This window comes from Ictidomys tridecemlineatus, chromosome 10 (genome assembly GCF_052094955.1).
Source record: "Ictidomys tridecemlineatus isolate mIctTri1 chromosome 10, mIctTri1.hap1, whole genome shotgun sequence".
Taxonomy (NCBI): Eukaryota; Metazoa; Chordata; class Mammalia; order Rodentia; family Sciuridae; genus Ictidomys; species Ictidomys tridecemlineatus.
In genome coordinates this window covers 116,379,985-116,401,050 of record NC_135486.1, presented here as the reverse complement: position 1 = coordinate 116,401,050, position 21,066 = coordinate 116,379,985, and the positions used below count along the sequence as shown (strand labels likewise).

General features: G+C 56.4%; 1 protein-coding gene across 2 annotated transcripts in view; it reads right to left on the bottom strand.

Annotated features, from left to right (window-relative positions):
- Window positions 1-16,200: 16,200 nt before the first annotated feature.
- The window catches only part of Col26a1 (collagen type XXVI alpha 1 chain), a 123,714-nt gene continuing 118,848 nt past the window's right edge, over window positions 16,201-21,066 (bottom strand). For both annotated transcript variants that reach the window (XM_078023831.1, XM_078023832.1), the window contains exons 9-13: window positions 19,885-19,937; window positions 19,523-19,558; window positions 19,166-19,216; window positions 18,240-18,324; window positions 16,201-17,586 (exon numbers count right to left, since the gene is read on the bottom strand). In XM_078023831.1, the coding sequence (XP_077879957.1) occupies window positions 17,426-17,586; window positions 18,240-18,324; window positions 19,166-19,216; window positions 19,523-19,558; window positions 19,885-19,937 (386 nt within the window). In that variant the 3' untranslated portion in view covers window positions 16,201-17,425. The remainder of the gene's footprint in view (window positions 17,587-18,239; window positions 18,325-19,165; window positions 19,217-19,522; window positions 19,559-19,884; window positions 19,938-21,066) is intronic.

Sequence of the window (21,066 nt, the reverse complement as noted above, 5' to 3'; positions counted from 1 at the left end):
TCCAGAACCAGAGGCCAAATGAGCTGCGGTTCATCATCGATCACGAAGGCTCAGGTGCGGAGCCGAGTAGCCCTAGACGAACTCAGATGGTTCCCAAGTTCTGTGACTGTATTAAAAACCACCGAACTGTACACTTTAGCAGGATGAATGGCATACTATGGGTATTACGTCTCAGCAAAGCTGCTATTAAAAAACACAGGTGGGGACAGATTGCATTATTCTACAGCTAGCGATTGCAGCGCACTGTGGAGGTGGGGGAAGAGGTAATGGTCTGTGTCCTTTTATCTATTTTTCATTTTCTGGGGAAAAGCATTCCATACAGCACCAATACATTTGATGCTAGACTATAGTTTTCAAGCACACCTCATCAGAAAAGGAAGATTCTTTATATCCCTAGGTCAACATCATACATAAATGTTGAATTTTATCCAATGCTTCATGTGCATCTATGGGGATGATTCTATGCTTGGTGTTTTTTTGGGGGGGAGGGGGGCTTTGGAGGACACCTCTTTTTTATTCTTTCAGCTATCTTTTATTTGGCTTACTGCAATGAATTATATCAACCCATGTTTCAATGTTAAACTAAACTTATCTATAGCACTGAGTTCCATCTGTTAAGTTTTAGATTTGGACATCTATTTTCATAAGGAATATTTGCCTACCCTTTGGTCAGGTTTGCATATCAATTCTATATTCACCTTCTGGAGCAAGTTGGCAAGCATTCCATTTCTGGGAAAGCTTGTGTAGGATGTGTGGAATCTCCTCCCTGAACGTTTGGTGGAATTCATCAGGTCAGCAAGCTGAGGCTGGAGTTTCCCTTTGTGGGAAGATTGTTAATTATGGATTCGACTTCTTCAGCACATGAAAGGCCACATGCATTTTAAAAATTTCTTCTGATGATAGTTTTGATAAATTATGTTTTCAATAGATTCCTCCACTCCATCTAAACTCTTAAATTATCTATGTGAAGCTGTTTGCAGTGTCTTACTATCACTTCAGGAAGTCGGTAGGATCTGTAGTGATTGCTCCTGACACGGGTCATTTGCATTTTCTCTCTTTCCCTGGATCTGACATGCTAAGGATTTATTTGATTAATCTTGATTTTTTTCAAAGTACAAATTTATAATTTTGGTAGACATTTATTTTTATTTTATTAATTTCCACCATCATCTTCATTATTTCTTTGTTCTATTCTACTTTCTCCGACTTCACTGTTCTTTCTCTAGTTTCTTGAGATTGAAATGTAGATCATTTATTTTCTACTTCTCTTCTGTTCTAAAATATTCATCTAAAGCTGGACTTTACTTCTATAGCCATATCACACAGTTTTGTGGGTTGTGTTTTTATTTTCATTAATCTAAAATACTTTTTAATTTCCATTGGGATTTTTTCTTTGTCCTATTGAGTTCACTAAATAAAGTTTGGATTATTTCCAAGTATTATTTGTTTGATATTGGTTTCTAGTTTATTTTCTTTTTTAATATTTATTTATATGTTGTGGTTCGACACAATACTTTTATTTCACTTATTTATTTTTATGTGGTGCTGAGGATCGCACCCAGGTCTCACACGTGCGAGACAAGAGCTCTATCACTGAGCCACAATCCCAGCCCCTCTAGTTTATTTTCAATGTGCTGAGAAAACATACTCTATGGTTTTAATCATTTGAGATCTGCTAAGATTTCTTTATGGGTAGACAGATGGTCCATTTTGAGAAGTATTCCACGTACACTTTAAAAAGAGTATGTACCATGCAATTGGCGGTAAATGTGTGAATCAGATTTCAATCACTGTGACAGAATACCTGAGGAAATTAACTAAAAGGAGAAAAAGTTAATTTTGGCCCATGGTTTCAGAGTTTTAGTCCACAGTTGCTTGGCCCTGGTGCTTAGGGGCCTCTGGTGGGGCAGCAGCTCATGGTGGGGGTGTGGTACAGCAGAGCTGCTCCACTGGTGGCAGCCAGGAAGCAGAGAGATGGTGGAGGAAAGGGCTACAGTTCCCATGCCCCCAAAGGCCACGCCCCCAAAGACCTAACTTCCTTCCACTAAGCTCCACCCCTAAACCTTCCACCGCCTCCAGCAGCACCATAGGCAGGGGGCCAAGTCTTCTCAAACACAGACAGCCTTTGGTGGGGGGGTGATTAGGGTCCAAACCACAAGAGTGTGTGTTCTGTACCTTGGCCGGCTATTGTCTACTCCAAGTTTTCTATATTATTACTGATTTTTCTCCTTGTCTTCTTAGTTAATGAAAGAGATGTATGAACAACTTAAATGATAATGCCATATTTGTCTATCATTTCTATCGATCAGTCTATCTCTCCTCTATGTCTGCCATCTTTTTCTTTATATATTATTCTGAAGTTATGGAATTAGTGTACAGAGGTAGCTTCCTGTGGACCCAACCTTTTCTGCATCATGAACGCCTTTCTTTATTTCTAATACAACGTCCTACCTTCAATCTATTTGTCTCTGAGAATTTCACTCCACCTGCTTTCTTTTGGGTGGTGTTGGCATAGTCTATATTTTCTGTTATTTTCTACTATTCTGTGTCCTTTAATTCGAAAGGTGCCTCTTACAAGCAGCCTAGAGTGGGGATTTTAAAAATCTCATCTGACCCCCAACCCTTTGGGCTGCTGCCGGCTCTGGTTCACAGCCTCCTCCCTCTGGGTCTCCTCCTCCCCACCTAAGCCTTTAAAAATAGTCTCCTTGAAATTAAATCTTCTCAAACTATCTACTCGGGGGTGCCCTCTGCTTCCTGTTGGATCCTACCTACTGGCTCACTGCCTTCCATCCCCAGCCCCCACGGAGGTCACGTCAGAGCCATGTGACTAGGGCTGCCCACGGGCTGTGACCAGAGGTGACGGAGCTCTCCTGTGGGCTTCCTCTGTCCCCATCTTCCCTGCTGTGGCACTCTGGAAGCTGCAGGCACCAATAGCTGCCCCAGCTGAGCACCTCACTCTGGGCAGGACTGAAATCTGGATGAGGAGGCCACTGAGGGTGGACAGCTCCTGTTAGCCAATTCCACCTTCCCTTAGGGCCTGCTCAGTTCACTTTGTATCATGGGACCATTTAGGATGGGCGTTGGCCCTGTCCTTCCCCCTCTTCCCACCCTATCTCTAGTTTTCATTCTCTCTCTTTCTTTCCTCTTTATCACTTTTAATTTCTATTTATTTATTTATTTTTGGTGCCAGGGATTGAACCCAGAGGTGATTAACCACTGAACCATGTCCCCGGCCCTATTTTCTATTTTTCATTTAGAGACAGGGTCTTGCTGAGTTGTTTAGGGGCTTGCTAAGTTGCTGAGGCTGGCTTTGGACTCACGATCCTCCTGCCTCGGCCTCCTGAGCCTCTGGGATTCCAGGTGTGCACCACCGTGCATGGCTTCTTCCTTATTATTCTTTCTCAGTTCATTCCCCCTCCTTCCAACTGTTTCTCCACATTCCAATTTTAGTGTCTTCTTGAGACACAATAGTTGTACGTATTTATTGGTACGTTGTGATGTTTGATCGTGTAATGATCCAACTGAGGTCAACTAGAGTGGGCTCCTATTGCTCATAGGTAAGATATGCTATTGATAGAGTGATTTGCCATTGATAAACTATGTTTGTAAAGAATATTTTTAGTTATAGATGGACGCCGTACCTTCATTTTGTCTATTTAGTTTTATGCGGTGCTGGGGATCCAACCCAGGGCCTTACACAAGCTAGGCAAGCGCTCTACCACTGAGCCACAGCCCCAGCCCTGATAAAGAATTTTATATTTATACAGTTAGTGTAATGTTTTCCACTTGATATTAAATCCTACACCTATTTCCACGCCATTTAATATTATTCAAAATGTTATTTTAATGGCTGCACAACATTTCATCATAATCATGTACCATATTTATTTAACCATGAGTAAATTGTATCTATTTAATACTTACAATGAATGTTACTTTATTCCCACTTTTTTTTTTTTTTTTAGCACTTGGGACTAAACCCAGGGGCACTCACCACTGAGCCACATCCCTAGCCCTTTTTATATTTTATTTAAAGACAGAATCTTGCTGAGTTTTGCTTAGGGCTTCACTGAGTTGCTGAGGCTGGCTTTGAACTTGTGATCCTCTTGCCTCAGCTTCCTAAGCTCCTGGGAGGCTGTATTCACACCGGGCCCAAATGTATTCACATTGTTAAAGGTCCAATCCTAACCGTCTCCTTAGGACATCTGAGGAATAAGTTACATTCTAGTAACTTATGTAGCACGAACTCAGATCAAACCCCCAGAAATTTTATACTAATTTGTACCTTCATATGGGGGGTGGGTAAGAATACTCAGTCTCACTCCACTCAACATGTCTGGGTACTATAATTTTAAACATTCTTTGATAATCTAATAAGGGAAAAATCTCCTTAGTCTTTTAATAGGCATTTCTTTGATTACCCATGAAACGGAATGTTGCAAAATAAGTTTATTGCATATTTTATTTCTTCTTTTGAACATTGATTGCCTTTCTATTAGCATGTTCATTTTTATTGATTCATAATTACTTTTTATATATTAGAAGTTTTAACCCTTTGCCATATTTGTTGCAGGGATTTTATCCCTGTCTGTAGTTTCCTAACAAATTAAATAAGTGGGTTTTTTAAAACATAAGGAAATTTACATTTGATGCATTCAATTCTACCCTCATCTTTGCTATTTTTCCCCTACTGCTTTTATAAACATCTTTCCTTACCCTAAGATCAAATATTTGCTTTTCTGAAAAATGTTTTCCTTTTTTTTTTTTTTTTACATTTAATTCTTTAAATGCTCTGGAATTTATATTGACGTTTAGTGTGAAGGAAAGAGCTAATTTTATTTCTTTCCAAATAGCTAACCAAATGTCCCCGCATTACTTATTGAATAATCTGCTCCTTCCCCACAGATTTGCAATGCCACCTTGGTAAGCTGAGACCGGTGATCGCCATGGCAACGGGGCTGCATTAAAAGCCTTCATGCTCACAGAGCAGAGAGCCCCGTGCCTGGCTGAGTTCAGTGCAGGCTAGCTGCTCATCTTCCCTAATTAAGATGCACCTTTTGGAGTCGTCTTTAAGAAACAGAAAAATTCTCCCTTGGCAGCTACGATGTAGAGAAGAATTAAGGCCAGAGGCTTTTCATGCCTGGTTTCAGCCAGCCAGGAAGTTGGAGCACAGGGGGGTTGTGGGCAGCCAGGTGAGAAAGTGAACACTGAGCTGCTTCTGTGACCTCCTGAGGACCTGGAGTGACATCATCAAAGTCCCCGAATAGCCAGATGCAGTGGCGCACGCCTGTAATCCCAGCAGCTCAGAAGGCTGAGGCAGGAGGATCGCTGCTAGTTCAAAGTCAGCCTCAGCAACCTAGAGAGGCCCTAAGCAACTCAGCGAGACCCTGTCTCTAAAATATAAAAAAGGGCCGGGGATGTGGCTCAGTGGTAAAGCACACCTGGGTTCAATCCCCAGTCCAAAAAAAAGTCCTTGAGGAGCTAGAGAGTGGGTGGGGGTGGTTCCATTTTCAAATAGGACTCTGATGGCAACAGAGCTCACTGGCCCAGGCAGAGGCTCACAGGCTTTGGCCTCCCGTCCCACACTGGGCTGCAGCAGCTTCTGCCATGAACAGGCAGCAAAACCCATCTTCCCTTCTCTGTGGCTTCTGGCCTCAGGTCTCTGAATTCTCCTTCCTTCGCAGGTATCTGTGCTCAGGCCTCACGGGAAGCAAGCCCTGAGCCTGCTCTCATGCACTGAAGCCCGGCTCACCAGCATCATGGTATCTGGAGCCCCTGGGAGACAATGGTGGGGCCCTTGGGAATGCAATTAGTGCCCTTACGTAAACAGACCTGAGAGAGATGCCCTGTCTCTGTCTGCCATGTGGAGACACAGCAAGAAGATGGCCATCTGCAAACCAGGAAGAGGGCCCTCGCCAGGGACCTCTGGACTTTCCTGCCTCCAGAACTGTGAGGTTCATTTGTTAAGTCCGGGGTATACTCGTCATAGCAGCCTGCCTGAGACACCTACTTCTTGGTCAACAACCAGCTTGAATGGTGGGTGGCATGAAGCCACCCGCTGCAGGCAGAGGTCATGGAAAGTCAGGGGAGGAAGAAGCAAAAGTTGTGAGCAAGCAGAGGCTGAGGGCCAGACCCAGGTGGACACCAGCAGGCAGAGCCCGGGGCAATCAGCCACCTCCTCGGCCCTGGGCTGAGACGGATCCAGTGTTGCTCCTGGCACCTGCCCCCGCTGCCCTGTCACTGGGGAACCCTGACAGTAAGGCCCTACAGCAAGTGCCTTGTCCTCCTCTCACCAAGGGGCCTCTGCCCAGCCTCCTCCTTCAGCTGCACAACCCTTACGTGGTGGTTTGGATCCCTCAGTTGCTCCTTGCAGGAAAGGACTCCCCTCCCTCCAGGGGGGCTGCTGTTCTATCTCCTGGGCTCTCGGTCTTTCCTGTTATCCTTCCACTGTCCATGTTGTCTACGCACAAGGCCATGGGGCTGCTCCCACACCCAGAGTGGCCTGTTGAAGTGACCTGGGCTGGACGAGGTGGGCACCCTGCACCCCTGCCCGGCCTGCAGCCCCTGCTCCACTGGGGTTTCCTGGCCCCTGATGGAACCATGTCCAGCCCGAGGATGGACCGACACGGGCTGCCCGTTCCCTAGCTGGGGGCCGCTGTGTTCCCAGCCCCGAGGACAGCGGGACCTGGAAGTGCCCATAAGTATCTGTAAATGTGACTCAGTCAGCTTGGAAGGGGTGTGGCCCTGCCAGCTCCTGATGTGATCCCCAGAGCAAAAGTGGCAGCCATAGAAACCCTCAGGCTATGGGCCCAAACCTGTAGCCTGATATCAGGAACAGAGTGGGTGTGTGTCCCTCAACATCACACAGCAAGTGAAGAGCTGCGTCAGGACTGGTCCCTGACAGGTCAGGATCTTCTCTCTAGAATCTGGCCTTACAGGCAGGCCCTGGACGGGGAAGGGGCTCTCTTACCCCTGCCCCCAAGTCCTCAGACAAGACTTGGCAGAAAGGTTCCCTGTGGAGAGACTCCAGACCAAGCAGAGAGCACCCTCTGGGTGGAGGTCCTGATTTCTGAGATCGCGGCCTCCCCGGGGCCGTGTGGGTGTGCCCTGGTAGGTGCAGACTGGCCTCTGGAGGCTGCCAGGTTAGTGCCAAGATAGCCAGAGACTCCAGGCTGGGTGTGGCTGCCCGTTGTGGCCCCAGATGCCAAGTGCAATGCAAATGTCCTGGGGTTCTCTGTGCAGGCCTGTGAGAGGGGCCAGGAAGCTCTGCCCCAGGGGAGGGCGGGACAGGCCCCACAGTGGCAGGTTCTCATCCTGGTGCCTACTCCTCCTCTAGGGCGGGGGTGAGGCTGGGGCAGTGTCCTCTCAGATGCCAACCAGCCAGGCCAGGCCCGAGTCTGCCCTCCAACCTGCCCGTTTTCCTGTCACCCTCCAAGCCCTTGTGCCCGGCCTGTGGTGAGCCGTGTCAGCGGACCGTGGCCGCCATTACAAGATGGCGCTGATAAGCGCCGTGGCCTGTGATAAACAACTCCTTGTTTTGGGAGAGTTGGCACGTAGCTGTAAATCACCCTATGAGGAAGGTCCACGTGGCAGTTGTGCATTGGGGCTTGATGTGCTTTATCAAGGCTGGGGCGCTCGGGTGAGGTGGTAGAAGACGTAGTAGAAGAAGTAGTGGTAGAAGTAGTAGCAGTAGCAGTAGCAGTAGTAGTAGTAGTAAAAGAAGCTTCCAGAGACACATAATTAAAGGCCTGAATAAACTGCTGAAAGAAGATTCCCGAGTTGCGTCTTCCTTGCGGGCAAGGGGTCGCGACACCGGCCCTTGGTCGCCTTCTTGGGCACCTGGCGCCTGGAGACCTCCCTGTAGCAAGGACTGTGGAAGGGAGCCGGTCCTGACGGCCCAGTCCTCTTTACTCCTAACCAGTCCTGCCACCCTCTTGGTACAGTGGGGCCCTGGCCTCGCCTCTCCTGGGCTCCCTCGGCCTCTGTGCTCCCCGTGGCCCTAAGTGGCCCTAAGTGGCACGGGGTGGCTGGCACACCTTCTCCAACACAGTGACAAGCTCCTCCAGTAACACTGGCCTGTCTGTCGTCACTCAGCCACCTCCCTAGGTACAGGTGACACTGTTATGATGCCTGGTGATGGACATCGCAGCTCACCCCCACCCCGTGCCCAACATCCCTGAAATTCCTGTGGGGCTGGGAATCATACTGCAGGGCAGGGGTGGGGGGCTGTCCCCGGATCCCACCCTGCTGAGCAAGACTCGGGTGGGGCGGAGGCTTCAGGAACACTCTAACCCACAGAAAGGCTTTGGAGTTGGCAGGGTTGGGGACATCGCTTCCATCTGGCCATAAATAGAAGGGGAGACAGTGACAGATACCGCACGCGGATGAGCCTCGAAAACCTGGGGCTCAGTCACGGAAGCCACACTCAAGAGGCCACACACCCTAAGGGCCCATGTATGAAATTAAGTCCCAGGAGATTTAAGTCCCCAGATAGGACAGGTCGGCCATGACCCAGGGCTCTGGGAAGGAGGTTTGCTTCCTTTGGTCCACTGGGGGGCACAGGGTTTCTTTGGGGGATGACAACAGTGTTCTAACGTGGACTGTGGTGCCGGGCGCGGTGGCGCACACCTGTAATCCCAGTGGCTCGGGAGGCTGAGGCAGGAGGATTGCAAGTTGGAGGCCGGCCTCAGGAACTTAGCCAGGCCCTCAGCAACTTAGAGAGAGCCTGTCTCTAAATTAAAAATGAAAGGGCTGTGGATGTGGCTCAGGGGTCAAGGGACCCTGGGTTCAATTTCCAAAATCAATCCATCAATTAATTAATTTGAAAACGCACAGCTCTGTAGAAACTCTGAAAAGCAATTGATTGTGCAATTTGAACGGGTGAGTGGGATGGCGCGGGATCTTGGTTCTGGTTTCAAAATTTCAGTGTTCAAAAGGGGAAAGCAGGCTCCAAGGTGGACAGTCCTGTCTGCCACTGTAGCCTTGCAACCCTGTCCAGTTACACAACCTCTCTGTGCCTTGATGTGGTCACCCGCGAAGTCAAGATGGAGGTGGGAATGGCTTCCTCGGGGCGCACGGGGAGGTGGCTGTTGCAATAGTTCAATGAAGCAGCCCTTTGCTCACCCTGGGGGCAGTGGAAGCCCCAGGGGTCAGCGACTTGTGCAAGGTCATGACAGAGGCAGAATAATAGCCCTCCAGAACATTTGTCCATGTCCTGATCCCGGGGCCTCTTTTCTTGTCTTTTTGTTGGATTGAACTCAGGGGTATTGAACCGCTGAGCCACGTCCCCAGCCTTTTAATTTTTATTTTGAGACAGGGGTCTTGCTAAGTTGCAGAGGCTGACCTCACACTTGCTATCCTCCTGCCTCAGCCTCCCAAGTTGCTGGGATTACAGGCCTGGGCCACCGCACCCAGTCCTCTTTACTCCTAACTAGTATCTTTATTTTATTGATTATTTTTTAATAAATGACAGTGGAATGCATTACAATTCTTATTACACATATAGAGCACAGTTTTTCATATCTCTGGTTGTATATAAAGTATGTTGACACCAATTTGTGTCTTCATACATGTACTTTGGATAATGATGTCTATCACATCCCACCATCCTTGCTAACCCCCTGCCCCCTCCCCTTCCCTCCCATCCCTCTGCCCTATCTAGAGTTCGTCTATTCCTCCCATGCTCCCCCTCCCTACCCCACTATGAGTCAGCCTCCTTATATCAGAGGAAACATTCAGCATTTGGTTTTTTGGGATTGGCCAACTTCACGTAGCATTATCTTCTCCAACACCATCCATTTACCTGCAAATGCCATGATTTTATTCTCTTTTATTGCTGAGTAATATTCCATTGTGTATATATGCCACTTTTTTTTTATCCATTCATCTACTGAAGGGCATCTAGATTGGTTCCACAGTTTAGCTATTGTGAATTGTGCTGCTATAAACATTGACGTGGCTGGGTCCCTGCAGGAGGCTGATTTTAAGTCCTTTGGGTATAGACGGAGGAGAGGGTGAGTGAGGACGTGGGGAAAAGGCACACTCTCACACTGCTGGTGGGACTGCACATTGGTGCAGCCAATCTGGAAAGCAGGATGGAGATTCCTTGGGAAACTGGGAATGGAACCTCCATTTGTCCTCTACTGCCTTGGAACGTGAATTTATTTGGAAAGAGGGTCTTTGCAAGTGTCACTTGGTCAAGGATGAGATGATGTCATCCAGGTGGACCAGGCCATGTGAAGGTGACAGAGATGGAGCTACAAGCCCAGGGCACCTGGAGCCACCAGAAGCCACTGGGAACAGCCACCAGTGAGGGTGTGGCCCTGTTGACACCTTAGTTATGGACTCGGGTCTCCAGAAGAGTGAGAGAGTAAGTTTCTGTTGTAAGCTAAACCTCACACTCTCACACACACACACACACACACACACACACACACACACACACACACGGGTTCGTTACACAGAACTGACCCACGATTATGAAGGATGAGAAATTCTAAGATCTGCTCTCGGCAAGCTGAAGACCCAGAGAGACCCTCGTGCAAATTCCAGTCCAAAAGCTGGCTCGTGGCCCAACAAGAGCCCGTGTGTCATTCTGAGTTCCAGGGCTGAAAAAAGACTGGTGTCTAGGCTCAAGCTGTCGGGCATAATTCACCCCTTGTGAAGCCCTTTGGTCCGATTCATAGCTTCAACTGATTGCACAAGGCCCACCACCTTCGAAAGGGACATTTCTCTGCTTTGCTCAGTCGACTGATTCAAACATTAGAGTCCCCAGACACACCCTCGCAGCCACATCCAGAACATGTCATCAAACACCTGGGTACTCAGTGGCCCCGGAAGATGGTTCTTCGTTGTGTTCATGAGTAAAGCACCAGCATTACCCCAGGTACCCAAGGGCTCCGGAGGCAGCTCTGTGATCACCTTTCACTCACGAGGACACTGAGGCGTGGTGTCGCTCGCCCACATCACATGCTCCTCACCTGGGGGCAGGGGACATGTGAGCCCAGCTACCTCCTTCAGGAGGCACCCGTTCATTAGATTCACCAGGCCCTGCCTGGAAAAGAATTTAATTTGCCTTTTACGACGCACCAATTGCAAGTTAATTAACTGGCAATTTCGAGTTATAGGTGGCGTTGGAATTTATTAACAACATTGGAAATAAATCTCCCTGGAATTCAATTAATTGAAAATCTCATGAAATTTTCTTTTTATAATCCATAAAACAGGTCTGGGGGCAGGGTGTTCCAGAACCTTCCGGGAGGTTGGAATAGCAAATGTGGGCTGGTGGGGGCACAGTGGGGTCTGTTCCCACCTGGGCGCATCTTGGATGCCTTCATGCCCTTCAGCCACCCACCTGGGTGGCTGCCTCTCGGGGCTGGGAAGGGACAGCTCTGCACACCAACGTCCTGCTGTGAGTGGACCCCTAATTTACTGCCCGAGGTCACTGCTCCACCTCTGGCCCAGAGCTGGGTGCTGGGGACACAGTTGTGACCCTGAGAGTGGATGCTCAAAGATAGGTGGGGAAGACCGAGCATTGGACACTCTTAGGGTCCTGGGAAGTGGAGCCTGGGGCTAGGGGACCCTCACGGTGCCTCACCAGCCCTTGGCTGGACTGGGACGGGCTGTGCTCACTGGGGTGGGACAGGGGCCGCTCGTGGTCTTGGGGTACCAAGGACACACTGGGAAGAGTGCACATCGTGAGAGCCACGAAGGTCAGTGCCGCCTGTGCCCTCCCTGCTGTGCCACCACTTCCTGGCACATGGACGCGGTCACCTCCTGAGTCCCTGCAGTGGCTGGGGGCTGGCTGTGGGTCCAGAAGCCCAATTCAGACCCAGACTCTGGCAGCCCTGCCTGAGAGTAGGCAGGAAGACAGTCCCCAATCCGGGGTCTCAGGGGGCAGGTGGGGTGGGGACGAGAGGGGCCCTCAGGCTAGAGCTCAGGGACAGTGAGGACGATGGCTGGGCTCAAGCTGAGGTCCTGGGGAGGGCCCTGTGAGCCTGTCCCCGTCCCCAGCGCGCGCACGTTCCCACGCGCACACGTTCCCACGTGCTCAAGCTCATGCCACGTGGCCGCTGGGCACCTGCGCACAGCCCTGCGCTCTGCAGGGCAGCAGGGCCGAGGGTGGAGCTGCAGAGGGGCTGACCAATGGAGGGAGGAAGGAGCAAGGGGATCCTGGACTCCAGGTGGAGGCAGCAGTGTCCTGGGCGTGGCTGGAGGGTGCGGAGAGAGGCCACCCAGGGAGAAGGACAAGCCCGAATGGGGCTGGGAGGAGGAGGCCACCTGTGCCCATCTCCTCATCAGCCCCTGGGTGGCCCAGGCAGGCCCTGGAGTGAGCAGAGGTGGACCCGGGAGCCCCCTGGACTGGGCTGGCCCCCTTACTCCTCTTTCCTGGGGGTCTGAAGGGAGAGGGCTGTTCCAGCAGAGCAGGTGACAGGGACCTGGTTCTGCGCATCTGAGCAGGGGCTCTGGGCGATTGGCTTCCTATCCCGAGTCCCGGCAATAGAATGGGTCTGAGGAGGGGACAGAGGAGGGGGCGCTCAGCCCAGGTCTGAACTGGCTTCGAGCCCCTCCCCTACCTACTGCAGGCCCCTGCACCTCCCTGGGCCTGAAAACTGGCACCTGCAGGCTGCAGAGATGAGGCTCCCCAGTAAGAAAGCTTTGGGGCAGCTTCCCGGGCAGCCAGGAGGATAGGGACCAGGAAGACAGCACCAGGTGGCAGAGTGCAGAGCACAGGGGAGCCGCAGCAAGTTCAGGAGCAAGGCAGGGGCACCGTCAGACCTGCATGTCCCATGATCCTTCTCTGGGCCCCACGAGGGCCAGACTGGCAGGGGAGACCCTAGCTGGCCTGCTCATGCCTTGGGCCAATTCCCCTCCCACCTGCCTTTGGGGTCCTTGGAGAACCTGCATCTGACAGCATTCCATGTCCCAGGAGAATCCTGGCCACTCCCCAACCAGCCCTACCATGCCCCTCGCCCACTCTGGCCTCTGCTCACCCTCGCCCTGTCCTGGCAGTGTCCTCCCTCAGACTCTCCGCTCATGACACCTCCACTCCTCCTTCCAGGACGGCACCCCCCAGCACGGCTGCCCCTGGCTTCACCCCCAACCTGCTGTGTGACCCTGGGCAAGCTGCTCAGCCTCTCTGGGGCTCTGCTGATTCATTCCATACCAGGGAGGTGACTGTAAAATTGGAGGAGGTGACACATGTTGTGAGGTTCACACAAGGACCAGCTCATGTCACCTCCCTGGACAGACTCTCCCTCAGCCAGGTCCTCAGGTACAGGGAGCCTCTGGTCCCACAGAACCTGCGACCTGGCCCTATTGGGTGCACCCTGGTCCTGTCCATCCACCAGCAGGAGCTCCTGCTGGAAGCTGCCAGCCTCCTGCTGCCTGCTCTGCCCCTGGTGGCTCTGAGTTGGGCCTGAGCATCTGAATACCCAGCCCTGCCCACTCTGGTCCCCGTCCGGCCTGGCCCGGGCACGAGCAGGACAAGAGGCATGCAGATGGGCAGGGCATTGTGTTCTGGGCAGCCTAGGACAAACCCTCCCCTGGGGTCAGTCCTCTCTCTGCTCTGGGCCCATCGTCCAGGGACACTGGTCCCCTGTAGCCCAGGGAGCACTTTATCCTGGGCGATTATGTGAGGCTTCGTCCAGCAACAAAGGGGTGCCAGGGCCAGGTGTGGGGTGAGCCGAGTGGCCTCTGCCAGGCCCTGCGCCCAGGCCTCTCCTCCTGTGCCCTGACCCGTGGGCAGCCCCTGACACCTCTCGTCTCTGCTCAGGCTGCTCCTCCTGCCTCGAGTGCCGTCTCCTGCCTGGCCGACTCCTCTGGGCCCTGGGGACCCTCTCTGGCCCTTCCCGGTGCCCCCCCCCAGGTCCCAGCCCCTCCCCTGTTGGTGCTGATGTGGCCACACACGCCATCTCCACCGAGTGGCCCTGCCCTGGCCTCTGGCTGGGCCATGCTGTCACTAGAAGTGGGCTTCCCGGGACGCTGTCTTGGTCCCCGTGGGTTGCGTGGCTCCAGGCAGGGACTGTCACTTGGTGCTCTGTGGTGTAACCAGGCCAGCATCCCAGCAGGGACGGGGAGCAGGTGGGGTAGTGTTCCTTGATGAAACGTGACGCTTAGTCTCCAGGCCCTGGCCCAGGGACCAGGAGACAGAAATGAGCCAGACCCCGACTCTGACCTAAGGGACTCGGGAGCATCCACGGGGGACAAAGACCTTCTAGGGGACAATGTGGGGACATAGACCTAAGACAGCTTCTAGGAACCCAGGCCCCGTCGTGGAGACAGGAGCCGTGGCCAGAGGCCACAGAGGAGAGCAGTAGCCTTCACGAGGGGCGCTGCAGCCCCACCAAGCCCTGGGTCTTGCCCCATCATGCCCCGCCCTGCCCAGGGGCCTGCTGGGACCCGGAGGTGACTCAGGCCCATAGTTACACAGGGGCTCAGGCAAAGGACGACGCCCCTGCACTCCAAGTGGAGCTTGTGATCGGATGGCCTTTGGGACAATCTTACGGGGCTGGAGAACCCAGACCAGAGGATCTCACTGTCCTGCCGGTCAGGCGCAGGGCCCAGGCACCCCTTCTGGGGACCTGCTGGCCCAGGGCCCTGAGGCTCTTCTGCTAGACAGGTGGCCCGCCTCCTTCGTTTCTGTAAAGATGCGGGACCCTGTGTCTCTTTTTGTCTCCAGTGTGACCCTGGGCACCTCGACCAGCACAGGTCACAGCACTCAGACCCCCCACTGGTGTAGAGCCACCTCCTGCAGGACCAGCCGGGGTCCCCTGTGTCCCTCCCTCTGCCTGCTCCAGCCACCTCAGCTTCCTCGTTGTCCCCTGAGCTCCAGGGGTGTCTCTGGCTCAGGATGGTGGCACCTGCTGTCCCCTCTGCTGCAGTGCTCTTCCCTCCCCAGTTGCAGACAGCAACTCAAGATTCAGCAATTTAAGGCAGCCATTGCTGGCCGGGCCTCCCAGCCTGGCCGGGCGTCCTCCTTCCGAACCATCCCACCGACCTGCAAGACGGCCCCGCTGCGGAACCATTTGATCAAGGTAGAGACTGGAGGGCGGGCAGTGGCCTTGCAAGAGGACGATGGGGTGGGACATTCCCAGGGCCCAGCAGCGCACCAACTCCTCACTCGGGGTTTGTGGAGATGGCCCTGTTGCTGGATCGCACACTCGTGAGCCCAGGCCCCTGGATTGCTGTGTCTCCTGGCCACATCCAGATGTCATGGGTGGTGACTTGTCCTCATGCATCTAGGTTTGTACCCTTACTCTGTGACACTTGTCTTCGTGCACATCTTCTGGAGGGAGTGTCCCCCCCCCCATTGTCCAAGGCTTTGTAAACTCTTTTTTTATTGGTACCAGGGCTTGAACCCGGGGTTCCTAACCACTGAGCCACATCCCCGGCCCTTTTCATTTTTTATTTTGAGACAGGGTCTCGCTGAGTTGCACAGGGCCTCGCTAAATTGCTGAGGCTGGCCTCAAACTTGCGATCCTCCTGCCTCAGCCACCCTAGTCTCTGGGATCACAGGCCTGTGCCGCTGCCCTGGCTCACTGTCTGTTTGGATGTCCCCGTGACGTTGGCAGCTGGGTGTCTCTGGGATTCCCGTCTGCTCTGTTCACTGAGGTTCCCGGGGCCTGCCTCGGCTAAGGCACTCGGTGAATGACCTGTCACAGGAAGGAAGGGAGGGGGAGATGCTTTCCTAACTCCTGTCCTGGGGAGGGGAGCGAAGGGGACAGGCATGTTCTTGGGCATTCCTGGGACAGTGGCCTGGCTGCCCCCTGTGGCTGTTGGTTTGGTTTCAGGCCTCCGCCCGGCCTGGGCCTCGTCTCACTGCTGAGCAAGCTGAATGAGTCCCCCAGCCCAGGGTCACGTGGTTGGGGGACAGTCCCACCCATGGGGCCTGAGGCAGGGCCCTGGACACAGTCACATATTTATCAGCAAATACCGGAGGAGGGGCTCCTGGTGACCATCTGTCTCGGCCTCCGCCTCCCCTTCCCTCTCCGCACTTGGCCTCTGGTTCTGCCTGGGGAGGACGTGCTGCTGACCCAGGCTTGGGCAGGAGCCGGGACGGGGTAGGGTCACCTACCCTTCCCGCCTGGCAGGCCTCATGGCACCCTGTGGCTGGCGGAAGTCACCCCAGGGCTCCCTGGCGCCTGCTCAGGGGGACACAGCCCCGCCCCCTGCAGGCGGCCCCCCATGGACAGACCTCGGTGGGAGGACACCTTTATTGTCAGGTCGGGGAACAACGGCAAGGCCCTGACCGCCCCTCCATGAGGACAGGGTGGCCCCGGGGGGAGGGGCCATGAGTCGAGCAGAACCCGGCTGCAGCCTCACGTGAGCACCAAGATCGAGGGGACGGCCACTCCTGCCGTGGGGACGCTGCCCCGGGTGGTGCCAGCACCTTCCATTCTGCAATTCCTCTGGTGGCGAGTCCCAGGTCCTGGCCCAGCAAGAGGAGCACCGGGGCTGGCGGGTCACAGGAGACTGGGCGGGAGCACCGTGCCCCAGCTGCCCTCTGTCCAGTTTGCCAAGGGGACGCGAACTCAAGGTGTCCCCCAGGAGCGGCAGACCCTGGAGATGCCCAGGGAGGCGGGTGGACAGGGGCTGCTATCCCGCCTGTGGGGACAGTCCCTCGGTGCTCCCTCCTCCTGGCTCAGGGTGGCCAGGGCCTGATGGGGGGTGGGCTCAGGGAGATGGGGACAGTGGGCCATGCCCGCCACAGACCCCTGTTCCTGACCACACCGCCCCCCCTCGCAGTCCCCGGTCCATGTGACAGTCGGTTCATTCAGGGTCCCCTAGGTTCCAGAGCTCCGGCCAGGCACAGCCGCCCGCCTGCCCGAGGAGCCGGCCAAGCCCCGGGGAGAAGCTGAGGAAGGGCCAGGCCTGGTCTCCAGTGCTGTGTGGGCCTTGCCTGTCCCTCCTGGGCCCGGCCTGGTTCCCTGCTCCCTGGCTGCCTCAGGAGCGGCCTGGCCTGACCCTCCTGCCTGGAGGAGACGCAGGGCCAGAGGACGCTGGGCTCCATCCTGTGCCGGCCAGGACCCAGGACGTGGGTAGACCCTCATCCGCGCCTCGTCCCGGGTCAGTGGGTGAGAGCTGGCTCCTGAGGATCACGTGGGGCAGCCCCACGCCAAGGCCCAGGCAGCAGGGGCTCCGTCACCGCAGGCTCTGGTCACCCAGGCCCAGTCCCCAGGCCCCCTCCAGCAGGCAGCGGGGGACGAGGACAGGGGCGAGGGGCCTCTGCTGCGGGTGCTCATCCCCTGCAGACCCCACCCTGACACCATCTGTCACTAAGGCCCCAGGGCCTGGGAGCCAGTGTCCCTCACAGTGTCCGAGCCTGGTGGCCAGGCCCACGTGGGACATCTTCAGGAGCCAGCAGCAGCACTGGCCCAGGATGGTCCTCAGGCCAGGTCCGGGCTCATCCTGGGGAGCCTGGCCGTCACTTCCTGCCACTGGCCTGGCCTGCGCTCTTGTGAGCAGGGTCGGGACCGAGCAGGGCAGCAAGGGCACCGTCGGGTGGAGGGCCGCCCCGCTTCATCTTGAGGTTGGCTCTCAGGGCCGCATCCTGGCTGGAGCCGCCCTCAGGGGAGGCCTGGGGATCTGGAAGGAGGGAGAGAGGGCAGGCTGGAGACAGCCTTGGTGCGATCGGAGGCACCTGGGCTGCCAGCACCGGCCGTGGGACGAGGGGACCCATTCATCCGTCTGTCCATCTGTCCATCCATTCATCCCCATCCATCATTCCTTCCATCCTCTGTCTGTTCATCCATCCATCCATCCATCTGTCCGTCTGTCCATCCGTCCATCTGTCTGTCCATCTGTCCCTCTGTCTGTCCACATGCCCACCCATTACTCATCGATTCTTTAACAAACTCTGAGGAGTCTGCCCGAGGCATCCCCGTGTACCAGGGAGACACGGCCGTCCCAGCCTGTGGGGGGAGGGAAGGTGGGGACAAGGAAGCCCGAGGAAGGTGGGAGCCAGTGTTCCAGGAGGGACCCAGTGGGCAGGGCGAGGGGACGGGAGCCTGGTGACCAGCTGTGGTCCGCCGGGGTCCTGGGGTGCTGGGAAGGGTCTCAGGAGCCAGGCTGGCGCACTGGCGGTCCCCACTGGGGGACCCTGAGCAGGGGAGGGGCAGGGGCAGGTGACGCCGGCAAAGACCACCTGACAGCTGAGTGGTGGGGTCACTGAGGCCAGGGCCACCAGAGGCCTGAGGACAGCGGCTGGCGGGGGAGGCCAGGGCGCGGTGGGCGCTCACCGTGGATGCCGATCATGTGCTCCAGGATGAGGACCCTCTCGGCCAGGATCTTCAGCGCCTCCCGCAGCTGCTGCACCCCCTCGCCCTGCCAGGAGGGAGGCAGGGTCAGGGCCAGCCGGCGGGGGCCAGGGCTGGCTGGATCCAGGGACCCGCCTCGCTCCTCAGCCCCTCCCCTGGCTCCTTGCCACCCCTGTGCCCACCTCGGGAGCCTCACTGCCTGCTCCCTGCTCTGGTCCTACAAGGACCTCCGAAGGTCCTGGCCCAGCCTCGCCCACAGCTGCCTGTCTCCAAGGCCCAGGTCCCCGCTCAGCCAGGTCTCCACCTGGCCTCCACCTGGCCTCCACCTGGGCTCCTCCTCCATCTGGCCTCCACTTGGCCTCCTCCTCCACCTGGGCTCCACCTGAGCTCCATCTGGCCTCCTCCTGGCCTCCACCTGGGCTCCTCCTCCACCTGGGCTCTACCTGGGCTCCACCTGGCCTCCTCCTCCACCTGGGCTCCACCTGGCCTCTGCTTGGGCTCCTCCTCCAACTGGCCTCCATCCAGCCTCCACCTCTGCCTCTGACCAACACTCCTTCAGCTCTAGGCCCAAAACCCCTCCTCCTGCATCTGCCCCTCCCACCCACCAGCCACCTGTCCCTCATCCCACCAATGCCCGTGGGCATGTCTGTTCCCAGGGGAGCCTTGTCCCTTTAGAAGGGCCCCTCAACCTCTCGTGGACTGGTCCCCATCTTGCATCCCAGGTCCTGTGGCCTGACCCGGCAGCCCCGCCATCTGCCATCTGCCCTGCAGTCACGGCTGCACTGAGCTGGGCACTGCTGAGGGCAGGGACCCCAGCACCAGGCCAGGTGTGAGGATAAGTTAGAGGGTCCGCCCTCTCCCTGCGGCACTGTGGCTGGCCGCGGGAGCCTGCTGACCGCCATGCGTACCTCTGTGGCCGCCGCCTTGTCCCCCTCTGCTCCCTTCTCTCCAGGCTGGCCCTAGGGAGCAAGCCACACGGTCACCCGGGGCAGATCTCGGGGCAGTGAGCCAGGACAGGTGGGCCCCGCGGCTCCTGCTCCGGGGTGAGAGGAGCAGGGCAGGTCGTGCCCTGGGCACCCTGCAGAGCCTGGCGTGGGAGGCCCTCCTCAGCCTCCGGGAGGCTGTTTCCCGCTGGCCACTCCAGGCCCCTCTGGGCAGCTCTGATGGGGTCTGTCCTGGTCCCTCCCGCTGCCCGCTCTGGCTGGGAGACCCTGCCCCAGCACCTGGGCCTACTGCCCTGGGGCCACGGCACAGCCCGCACTTACAGCCGGTCCCTCCACGGGCTGCCCTCCAGCCAGGCCCTGCAGAAACCAAACAGGGCGCGTGAGGCCTGCTGCCCAGAGGCTCCCGTCCCCCCCTCAGCCCGCTGTGGGTCCCTGGTCTGGGAGGAGGACAGCGAGAGCAAATGGGAAGGCCAGGCCTGAGGCCTTTAGGTCCTGGAGCCCCGTCCACAGCTGGCCAGGACCTGGGCCTCGGCTGGGCCTTGGATCCTCTCACCTGTGCACGGGGACAGGGCAGCAGAGGGCCACTGCCCCTAGTGACCAGGATGCCCGCCTGCCTTCCCCCTCCTGGAGAGGCCACGGTCCCTCCCGCCATCAGTCCACACCAGAGATGGCCGCGTCCTTACCTGGGATCCTGGTGCTCCTGGGGGTCCCGGGGGGCCGTGTGGTCCGGGGGGACCTGTGGGCAGAGCCGAGTGCTCTCGAGGCCTCCCTCCCGCTGCCCCAGCCCAGCTCCGTCCACTCTTCTGCCTCCACCTGCTCCCCTCGGGCCTCAGGCCTGGGCTGCCCAGTCCTAAGAGCTGGAGACCCGGCTGCGATGGCCACCCCTGTGGGCCTGGCACTCAGCCTGGGAAGCCTGGCACACGCTGACCCAGGACCCGGCCCTCCTCAACCGTCCATCTGTCTGGGGTCCCTAGGACAGCCTCCTGCCCACGTGCCTCACCAGAGTGAGCTTCGAGAGGCGCACGTCCCCTCAGTCCTGCTGGGGCCCTAGGTGCCTGGCCCTGCCTGCCCACCCCAGCTGCCCACCCGCAAGGCTCCTGTGCTGCTGCTCTTCCCGGAGCCTCCCTTCCCTCCGCTGGCCCAAGGTCCCTGCCCACTGCTTTCTCCCGGGCGGGACGCAGCGCCGCCTCCTCCAGGAAGCCTTCCTGGCCTGTCCCCCTGCGCCCAGGTCCATCCCTGACAGGAACCCACAGCCGCGGTGGGTTAGGCGACAGATGCCGGAGGGCCAGGCTGGGTCTCCTGGGCCTGCATAGGGAGGGGCTCCTGACACATCTCTGCCTGGCTCAGAAGAGAGACCCCTGTCCCCATGGACGGGCCTATGCCTCCCAGGCTGCGGGGACCCATGGCTGGGCTGCTCAGTGTCCCCAGGCTCAGAGAGGACATCTGGGTAAAGGGTGACCTGTGCGTGACCAGGTGCACATCAGGGTCAGCCTGGCCTCAAAGCAAACGCCCTCCCCAGCCTGAGCGCCCGAGACGCGGCACGTCCTGGTGTCCCTGCGTCCTCCTCCTGGTGTCCCTGCGTCCTCCTCCTGGTGCCCTGCGTCCTCCTCCTGGTGTCCCTGCGTTCTCCTCCTGGTGTCCCTGCGTCCTCCTCCTGGTGCCCTGCATCCTCCTCCCGATGTCCTTGCATCCCTGGGTGTCTGCTCCAATGTCCCCGTTAGGACCATCCCTTCCCTCCTCACCAGCTCCGCCTGTCCCTGTCCCTCTCTCACGTCCTATTCAGGTGACTTAGGACGTCGGCACTTGGCCTGCCCTGTGCTACATGGTGGGCACGGGCCAGGATGGCACCTCGCAGTGAATCCAGG